The sequence below is a fragment of the Thalassophryne amazonica genome, chromosome 15, assembly GCF_902500255.1.
Source record: "Thalassophryne amazonica chromosome 15, fThaAma1.1, whole genome shotgun sequence".
In the NCBI taxonomy this organism is placed as follows: domain Eukaryota; kingdom Metazoa; phylum Chordata; class Actinopteri; order Batrachoidiformes; family Batrachoididae; genus Thalassophryne; species Thalassophryne amazonica.
Genome location: NC_047117.1, coordinates 4,083,221 through 4,093,962, shown reverse-complemented (window position 1 = coordinate 4,093,962; position 10,742 = coordinate 4,083,221). Strand labels below are relative to the sequence as shown.

The following is a 10,742-nucleotide window of genomic DNA, read 5'->3' as shown; positions in this document are numbered from 1 at the left end:
GGAATAAGTGCATGGCTAGTGATTCACTCAAAAAAAAAAAAAAAAAAAAAAAAAAAAAAAGTCACACACTTGCCGTGGTAGTGCACATTCCTCAATTCCACGGCAATGAAAATCACTGTCCACAGAGAAAACACAGCCGAGGAGGACGGATGAGTCTGTGTCGTTCTTCACTCTGTTGCTACTTTATCTGCTCTCATAAGTTCCTTTTTTTAATCATCATTATTTAAACTCAGAAAACACTAAACTGCCAGAACCTGCACACTTCACTCAGGCGCCACAGAGCACAAACCACAGTCAGATGCCGCCGAGCGCTCCTCGCCCGCTCCGTGGTTCCTCGTCGTAGCAGCAGGACCGCTGGGACGGATGTTCGGAGCCACGCCTCCGTGTATGTATGTAAATGTTCTGTATGTAGGGACGTGGATTGTTGGGGGTCAGCGCGCGCGCGCGCACACACACACACAGGAGAACAGCTGTGACGTCTCCGTGCACAGCGAGCTGATGGCGGCATTTTACTCCAGAAAAATCTCTGCTCTGGTGATTTCTTCAGCTTTTGGTTTTAATGATCTCATTTGTTAAACCAGACTTCCACAGCTGGTTTCAGATGCCTCGACAGGCTGATTAGTGGAAAACCAGCTCTGATCAGGACTTGGAAATCTTTAACCACACCTGGTCCTGGATCGTAGGACCTCACCTGCATTAAGACGTTTGAACACTTCAAACTTTGAGGTGGTTTTGGTTTGAGAAAACAAGAAGATTCTACCTGGACATTGATGTTGAATGAGGCTGCATGTCTCACATCAGTCTAGATTCACGCACCAGATCCAGTTCATCTGGAGAAAACTGCCGCCTGACAAGTCAGGTGTTGGTCAGGGTTCCTGTTGGATCCTTAAACGATTTCCTGAACCTCCGCAGGGGAAAAATGGTTCACGAGCAAAAGTTGACAGCGCCGGAATGTGATCTCGTCCTGTGTTTATTTCACAGGTACAGAACAGTCCAATCAGATCCATGTGGCCAGTCGCAGATTTTAAAACGATTTCTTTTAAAGGCACATGGAAATCCAAAATGATCAATATATTAAATTGAGACACTACAAAGTGATGAACACAGAACGTGGACAGCCTGAGGCCAAACTTCCACCCAGAACCAAAAATGACCCACTGAAATCACAAACCCAAAATACAAGGATTAGAGCCAGTGTCCTGGCTCTGCCCCTTTATCAATAACACTTCAAACTATAACAGCATAATAAAGTTTGCTATTCAATTATTCACTAAATTATCTGCTGTGGGGAAAGAAACGCAAGAATAATACAGTCTGTACCACCACAAACCCGACAGAATCCTTAAAATAATTTTTATTAATGGCACAAGTAATAAACCACGTCTCAGAAATGGTACCCAAAAAATGTTGGAATTTGTAAGAGAATTTAATAAATCGACAAAAGCTGAAAGATGCTAAAAATAAACAACCTTTAAGTGACACCATAGGTCTTTTTTTCCGTGTTTAAGGTTGGACAAACTGCTTCACCTTGATTTGGATTAAAACAGTTCATTAGCACTTACAAATACATAAATGCAGTAATATTCCCACATACCACAAGTCATACAAAATTTCCAATTGAAGCTTAATTGTAGCAGGTTTTTTTTTTTTTTTTTTACTTTTATTTTCCAGTGCACATTTTGTAATATTTTCAATCTCTAGCATCTCAAATTGTCAGCCAATCATGTGTCTCAAGGCTCTGAGCTCAGCAGGTGATATGTCATATCTCTAATTAAAATGAAAAAAAAAAATGGTTTAATTAAGAAATGATTCCTTTAAAAAAAAAAAATCAGACTTTTAATGACTTTTGAAACTGTTGCTTGTGTATGTTTGGTTCCTGGAGGTCTGTTGGGGAAACGTTGGACCGGTGTAGGAACCCTGACAGCGGACGCCACAGGTCGGTTTTAGTGCACCGACTTCGCTGAGATGAGTTTCTACAAATAGGTGGGTTCCGAGAGCGACGATTTGGGTGCCGCACGCACGCGTTCTGAGGAAACATTTATTTCTTCTCACTGATTAAATCTGAGCCACTCGTGGATGAAGACTGTGAGTTCTGCAGAACAGACGAGTCGCCCTCTTTCATGTAAATATGCAACAGCCTTTTTTTTCCTTTTTTTTTTTTTGGCTCTTTAGTGGCATTGTGACATTTTTCCTTCATGACACCACTGATGACTGAAGAAATAAATAAGATGACCTCAAGTGACTCAGAAGTGGAAAGTCAAAAGGAGGAGACAAAAAAAAAAAACTAAAGACAATTTGTCAAACCTGGACAACTTTATCCTTTTGGGGGGGGGGGCAGACATGCCCACTTTGACTTTTCCTCACAGGGTGTTTCCATGGATTCAAATTAAGCTCCGCCTTCTTTCTGTTGTCATGGTTTCATTGATGCTGGACTTGGGACTTTCTGAGGACTGAAACTGCAAAGTCTGCTTCAGCCCGTTTTAAAGAAACCAATCAAAGTGGAACCAAGGACGGCTTGTTTTTCTTTCAGTGCTGGTTCCGTCAGGTCTTTCCAATCCCATCATCCCTTGCTCCATCTTTTGTACCATAGTACCTGTTTTATTTCCGTTGCTTGTTGATGGTGGTGTTGGGTTGTACGTGGTGGAACAGGCACGTGGTGAAGATCACTGAAGGATGAACATGTTTCCGGAAGTCTTTTTTGTTTTGTTTTTCTTTGCTTGTTTGTTTTCTTACCAAAACTTTAGGGCAAGACCCCGTCGTGGACTTGCAATGCCGTGGTAGTATTTATTTTGAATTAAATTAAAAGAAATACATTTCAGGGTTACCGCTATTGTGACTTTTTCCCCTTCGCACTGATTTTCAAACTTATTACTCTTGAGATTCAAGAACTCTGATTCTAGTTGTCAAATAATTCAACAGCTGCAAAAAACAAATTGCTGCCCTTTTATAAGAATCAAACCTCAGGGTTATGTTTTTTATGTTTTTTCAGGAATTTAGATGATTTAGTTATTTTGTTAACTGAAATAGATCTCTAGTTAAACGCTGACTGGTTACAGCGCTTTGCTGCGGATTTAAGGGAAAGTTAACATTTTTCAACACGGGCTCCATTCTCCCCGCCCCCGGGAGTTGATCACTGAGGACAAAACCAAATGAAATCAGATTTCTCTCTTACAAGCTCCTCATTGGTTATTGACTTGTAATGTCTGTGGTGAGCAGTGCTGCAGAGGGGTAAGCGGCTAACTGCATGTTCTGCATTTTCTTAAACTTGCACGTTTACTTCCGTGGAGGCAGTCTCCATGCTCCCAGACATCTCCTGAGTTTTTAGCTTACACCTTCCAATAATGGTAATTAGCCATTTAGCCTGTGACAGTTTGTGCTCTAAAGCCACACGGCACTGATTTTAAATAAGTTGTTACGTGAAAACCTCAAACATCGACAGATAGCACCCAGGTTGGAAACTGTCAAACTTCCCCTTTAATATTTTTGGTTTTAGGTTGTTGGTTCGCAAAAACAAGCTGCAGGTCGTTTCAGTCCAGTTCACCTGTAAGGGGCGGGGGGAGTCTGTGTTTTGTCATTACTTTTAAAGCACCATATTGCTACCCAACCGTGCACACGCTTACAACCACTGGATGAGTTCCAGTTTGGTGCTGCCCCCCCCCAACAGTTTGCCCTCAAGTATTTGGAGAGGTGGTAAGTCTAGTGGTTAAGTGTTGGGCTTGAGACCAGAAGATCCTCAATTCAAGTCCTAGCCTGACTGGAAAATCACTCAGGGCCCTTGGCCAAGGTCCTTAATCCCCTAGTTGCTCCCAGTGTGTAGTGAACATCTTGTATGGCAGCACCCTGACATCGGGGTGAATGTGAGGCATAATTGTAAAGCGCTTTGAGCGTCTGATGCAGATGGAAAAGTGCTATATAAATGCAGCCCATTTACTATTTATTTGAGCAAAAATGCACTGAACAAAAGTTACTGAGTTGCAGTTTGCTTTAATGACATCAGGATGGACATAATCCTAAAAGATCTAAATTATTATTAGCATTAAAATTGTGAATCTACAAATAAATTAATAAATACAAACTACAACTCTTCCAATTTTGTACACAGATTGTTGTACAATGATACGTTGCATTACGGGGGAAAAACAAACAAGGTTTTAGTAACTACAACAGACACAAAAATAAGTTTTTCTGGCAGGGAAAAGTCTCAAACTGAGTATGTTCCATAAGAATGTTTTTCAACAACCTTTAAAAATGACACGGACAGAAAGGAGTGTTTATTTTGTGAGATGTTAGGAAGTGTTGTGATCCATTTCTTTGTTTAGCAGGTTTTCATATTCACAGCTAGGTGGCGCTGTTAACATCAGAAAACAAAAACTCTCTTAGTTTTTCTGCAAACTGCAAATAAGCTTTAGTGCCGGGTCAGAACCAGATGAAGGTTATCGACTGAACAGAACTGAACCGGTTTTCTACCAAAGTGTCGGCTTTAGGAATTGGGAATAACAACTGGAACTGTTGGGATTAGGACCTCCTGAAAGGAAAAACTGGAGGTTATAAGTGTGAATTGCTTCACATCGTAAAATTATCTGATTTGGATCCAGACTGGATCTGTGTTCTGGTGGTAAAAGATCAAAACAAAATGTGTTTTCTGGATTTCTCCATCAGTTTTATTTTCTCCAGTGTTGCCACGGTTACAGCCTCACTTTCAGCCTGTTGCCGGGGAACTGATCCAAAAAGAAAAAGGCCACTATAACGTGGTACTCGGATTTTGTCGTCCAACTGAAGAAAAGGTTATTTGCAGGGAAACCCTGGGATGTAAACTGGAACAGGGCGGGCTTCAAAGCGCCGGGCGGGGGCTGTGTCCACGTAGCTGAACCCGGTCAGCACTCAGCTGCTCTGCCAGAAGATACCGGATCAGGTCTGGGTCACTCTGGTATGGCAGGAGGCCAGTCCACATCCACAGACTGTGAAAGGAATCCAGTTTTTAAAAAGATACGTTCAGCATTTTAGCCACTTCAGTGTCTAAAAAGTCAAACTCAAAACTCTTTAGTCTAAGTGGAAATCTGCAATGTGCTAAAAAGAAGGCTCAAACACTTTATTATAACCAGGTAATGATAATTTCCTTTAATACATTAGCATAAAACTGACAGTGTGAGAACAATGCCAAAAAGGATCTCATGTGGGAGGCGGAGCCTCTCAGCTCCCGTTTCCTCTGATGTTGAGTCACAGTAAAAACAAACTGGAATCATGTGCAGATGTCGACTCACTGACCACATTCACATGAAACCCACTAAGGTCTGAACGGTGTTTCTGTCATACCTCCACGTCCAGCTCCAGAATGTCCGTCTCTGTCTTCAGCAGGTCGCACAGGTTTGGTTTCGTGCGACCAAAATCCCCGTGAACAAACTCTTTAATGTATCTGTTGGTTGATGTCAAGAAACTTTGTGTAGTTGATTAACAATAATGACGGTTTATGAGCAAGACAACTGTCAAACCTAGAAAACTGAAATAAATAAATTTGGGGGTGGATCTATTCTGGATAAAGGGGCGGCATCAGGCCAATTTTTTTTTTTGTTGATGGATTAACATGGAAAAGAATCAGTATCTAGCTGTGAGGAGGATACGTCCCAGCCTGCGTCTTCAGTCCCAGATGGAAGTGATGAGGGTCCAGGAAGCGGGCGTTCATGCTGTGGATGACACGCTGGCGTACAGCTAGTGCCCGGCGGTGTAGAACCCTCAGAGGAGTCTTCTGGTCCAAAGTCAGGTTCTGATGAACAACAGGAGACACACTGATCATCTGAATGCTATTCTCCGGATGCTGCTTAAAAGATCCAAGATCAACTATCTGATCCAGGATCAACAGTGATCAAAGACTACAGAATAACCCGCATTTACACGCTTCTGTGTTTCTCTGTTTGCTGTGGTCACCTTGATGTCGTTGATGAAGACGATGTCTTCTCTCTGAATTGTTTTTTGGGTCCAAATGAGCGCTGTGTAGGATTTAGTTTTCTCTTCTTCACCCTCCTTCATGCGACTCATGGCTTCTCTGCAGGTTAACACACACACAGAACGTCACGTGCGCCGTTCAGTCAGCGTCACTCCTGCATGGTTTTAAATGGCTGTTGTTGAATTGAGGCCGGTCTTTTTGGATTTGTTTTCATTTGTAAGTGTTGTGGCATCTCCCAGCCACCGTACTCCCCCTCAGGTCTTAACTCATACATACGAGTGCATACACTGCAGTAGTATAAAAGTTATATTATAGTATTTAAAAACAAAGGAGCATTTTACATTTCTTACCTGTGAACAATCTGTAGATCTCTCACTCTGATTTTGTCTGAAGATTTATTAACAGTCTGCAAACAGTCAGAAATAAAACTAAGTACATCTGAGAAAATGAAACACTGCTTGGGTGTAGTTCTGCCTGTTTACTGAAGACATTTAAAGATGCTGTGATTTTTTTTTTTTTTTTCCTGCCACCAGATGTACTAAGACCACATTTCAAGAGCTAAACGAGGCCTCCCTCCTCAGCCACTCCTCTTCAACCCTCCCTCCTCCACATCAAGTAGAAAGAACAGCAGTTGGAGCCTTTTAAACAGGTCTAACATCTCTCTATGTGAGAAAAGTCAGACGTATGTGGATCCTAGTCCAACAATCTTCTGGGTCAGAGGCATGCATTGATTAGTGAGTACTGCTATGTCTTTATAAGCCTAACTGGGGCAACAGTTTAACAGAGCAGGACTTGCATGCAACAAACGTGCCCGCGCTGCCAGATTAAGAATGTAAACAAGGCATAGAAAAGCTCAGGGCACAGAGGGATTGGTGTTGCTTCATTCTCTGCACAGAATCTTTGCAAAAAACAGCTGTTGTTTGCTATACTAATGTGTAAGTGAGTTGCTGTGGCACCATTAACAGACAGAGTTGTTTTTTGTTTGTTTGTTTCTCTTCATAGTGATGACTAACGTCCTTTATCAACCAAACTGCGAATCGTCTGGCAGTACCTCCTGCAGCTCCTTCATCTCTGCTCTACTGAATCTGGATCTGTGAGGATTCAGCAGCTCCATGGCAAAGGGTCGCCCTGGCAAATCAAACAAAACACAAAATCCAAATATTTTAGTTCATGTTACAATTCATGGGATCACATAATCTGAAAGTACAGTTTGTAATATGTCGCACCATTTCCAAGAGTCCGGACATCCACGTCCTCCCTGCCAGACGAGGAGAAATTAAATCCTGCCAAAAAGAAACATATTTCACTTGTCAGGCTCACAGTGTTCTGCTCCGGTCATTCCACCACATGAGGTTTGATCAAACAACATGCAGCGTTTGTTCAGAGCATCAGGCAGATTACATGAGGTTCAGTAACTGTAGAGCACGCAGGCTTCCATCACAACACGCCACTCCACATTTGCTCAATATACACCATACATGACTTGATGATGGACTAACACATTACCAACGTGGAACCTGATCAGGTAGTACCGCAAGAACCACATGGAGTTTGTTCATAGCAAACTGTACGGGCTACACGGACTCGGCTCCCATGGCGCCACACAAGGTTTGTCTTTCCAGAGAACAAGCGAGCGATTCTGTTCCAATCTCATATAGGTTTATCTAACGAGTCAACAGTGACCTTCTGGGGAGCTAATATCAGCTGGTAACTACTGAAGAGCAGAAAGTCAAAGTCTAGACTTACCACTGGCCCGAAAAGCTGACAGGACAGGCGCTCCGATCAGCTCCTGCACTGATGACTCCATCTTCCTCTCGCCGTCGATGACCCAGGGAGTCTGAGGCAGGCTGCGACAGAACTTGTTGTACCTCCCTAAACATCAGCAGCATCAGTGACCACATGAGACATACATCTGACCTCCCAAAATCCCCCTGGAGTCTCTAAAGGCCCACCTGCTACAAACACAGACGCATGGACACAGTGGACATCCTGAGGGCAACAGATGGACGCCGGCTGTGTTGGTGGACAGGGGTAGTGCCTGAGGACGTGAAAACAGTCACATTAAAAAAATAATGAAAATCAAACACAAAGACCAAAGACAAAGTCGAGTCTTACTTCAGAAACTCTGCATCAGGTATATTTTCCAGAGCTTTAACCACAGCCATCCTGGTGAACACCGACTGCAGAAACAAGACGCAAAGTGTCACAAAGTGTCCAACATGAACGTCTACTCCTGCAGCATCCCAGCAACAAATGAACGGACACCGACCCCAACAACAAACAAACTGACACAGACCCCGATGCAAATGAAAGGACGCCGACCCCAACCACAACACAAATATAAAGTGTAAACCAGTACCTGATTTAAAATAAAACGTTAAGAATTTCCTCCCAAAATGAAGTTGGCTTTGCGAGTATTTAATCGCTCCCCTCTTGTGAAATGTGATAAAATATGACTTTTGTCATTTTCTTACTTGTTTGTTCTTTGTGGGTCTGAAACAGCTGGGACATGCTGCAGCGCTGGAATGCACACAAAACATTTAAATGTTCAGCCAATCACAGCCAGAGGCCAGCAACAGGGCAACCAATGAAAACATTTCTCTGCATCGACCATCATCTCAAAGCTCCTCCTGCTTTTCATCAATAACACTGAATAGATTTGTAATTATGCTTAGAAACATTGGCTAATAGAACAGGTGTTATTATTTTAACATTTATAATAATTTAATATTTAGATTTTTCTGAACTCACAGAAAGTGGCAGTCAGCATCCGTCTCCAGGTGTGTGAATTCCACAGCAACCTCAAACGCACTCTAGGGAAAGGAAGAAACAAAAAATATCATAAACTACTGGTTTGGTTGTGTCAAAGATCAACCGAAGTACGAGGTAGCCATCAGCGAGCAAAAGCTCAAATCAATGATTTTGTTCATAACAAATTTAAAATATTCCAGAAATAAAATGATTTAAACTTCTTACGGAGACAGACAGGTACCTTGGTTACCACAGCAACGCCCCCCAGCTCCTTAGCAACCAGTCCCTGCATGACCCACTTGAAGGCCTCTTTCACTTGAACGATGTCGTCCTTACCGAGCGCAGCGCTCTTCTCTCTGAGTGACCAAAACAAAGTGCTGATGTCACAGCAAATGTCTGATCCCACGTGACCACCAACCACACAAAACAATGTGCAAAATAAATGTTTTTACTTCACATCATTCTTCACATGGAGCCAACACGAGTGCTGCAGGATTACAAATATACAAAACAAATAAACAAACAAAAGCATCAAACCAACAATCCCCAGAAATATGAGAGTGAGCAGGTGAACCCTGAAGATCCACGCACCTCTCGGACACACAGCTGAGCTGGCAGAGACACCGATAACACCAGAGAGTCAAACTGAAAGTTTTCTGCCCTCACCACCTCAGCAATCTGTTTATTAAAAAAAACAAAAAGCATGGTTATTGCACCCAGAGGACTGTCATCATGTGACAGGGAGCAGAGCGCAGAGGGACACAACAGAGCTCACCTTCACGGCGTGACTCTGTTCACAGAGATCCTGCAGGATTCCCAAACACAGCACACACACCTGAGCAGCAGCCGCCACCGACTCCAGTTTGGCTTTTTTACTTGGCGGGCCTTCGAGTGCTTCTGGTACTGATGCATCATGGATAGGCTCTTTCTTCTGTGGACATCTGACGCTGTTGAATCGTGAGATTTGTCATTTCTGTATCGCCGACGAATGCTTGAAGATCCTTCTCTATATCCTGTGTAAGTCAAAAGATTAAACTGTTACCAGTGAATAAACGTAAAAAAAAAAAAAAAAATTCCATCATTCCCAGTTTCCCTGCCTTAAAGTTTCTTTGCTCCTTTGTCCAAACCACCTGGAAACGGTTTATATTTCACTCTGAAGCCAACTTTCTGACCATTGCCATGTTCAAAACAAAGACTTGCTGCTTGTGCAAAACATCACATACAGGTTGATTGACAGATTACTGTTATATTAACAACTGCAATTACACCCACATTCCTGTGAAGGTGGAATGCTGTACAGCTGTGGGATTCACTGGTAGCTGGATTCATCATCCAAAATGTTGTACCTGGTAGGACTGCCGGTAGGCGGCCGGAACACTGACACAGCAGAATCTGAGGATGCAGCGAGCGCAGCAGGCCCGCCGACAGCAGCTTCTGAGCCAGAACTTTGTCTTTCAGCAGGAGCATGACTTCAGCTTCCAGTCCACCCAAAGACCCTTTAGAGGGATAAGTGGGTTCAGAGAATGGATGGATGGATGGATACAAGACCAGTTTTCTGCACAGATGGCCACTCGCCTGGGATGAACTAATGCATCAGATCCACGACTAATGAGGCAAAGTTAATTCATTGAATAGCTGGAGTGAGTCAATGTCTTATTACATTATAATCTCATATTTGACCAAGTCTGCGAACATTTTGTCTTTTAAAGACTTATAAAACAACAAATTTGGATTATCTTCTAAGTTATGATTTAAGCATTTGACTTGTGATTATAATTCCAAAATCTTAGAAACTCGAAAGTTTGCTTTTTCAATGCCTTCTACATTTGACATTTTCTGACATTATTTTGTTTACTCACAAAATGAAAGTTCAAGCGTGAAGCTTTTTTTAAAAAAATAATAATTTTGACTACAGTCAAAACCTCCATCAGGAAGATACATTTTTAATAATTAGAAGATAAATGCAAACTGTTCTCAATAATCAGGAATTAATTATTAGCACAGTCATCTCATCATCAAACAAAAGCTAAAGATAAAGCATGATTAGCAG

General features: G+C 42.3%; 1 protein-coding gene across 1 annotated transcript; it reads right to left on the bottom strand.

Annotated features, from left to right (window-relative positions):
- Positions 1 to 4,634: 4,634 nt before the first annotated feature.
- pus10 (pseudouridine synthase 10) lies at positions 4,635 to 10,159 on the bottom strand. Its single transcript, XM_034189144.1, is given in 21 exon segments — positions 4,635 to 4,704; positions 4,749 to 4,958; positions 5,314 to 5,413; positions 5,619 to 5,761; positions 5,923 to 6,040; positions 6,292 to 6,347; positions 6,993 to 7,069; positions 7,168 to 7,224; positions 7,688 to 7,813; positions 7,894 to 7,979; positions 8,057 to 8,121; positions 8,416 to 8,461; positions 8,693 to 8,754; positions 8,934 to 9,048; positions 9,145 to 9,179; positions 9,284 to 9,370; positions 9,468 to 9,607; positions 9,610 to 9,666; positions 9,669 to 9,705; positions 10,039 to 10,107; positions 10,109 to 10,159. Coding segments are annotated over 20 exon segments (1,566 nt in total). The 3' UTR covers positions 4,635 to 4,704; positions 4,749 to 4,919.
- Positions 10,160 to 10,742: the final 583 nt, after the last annotated feature.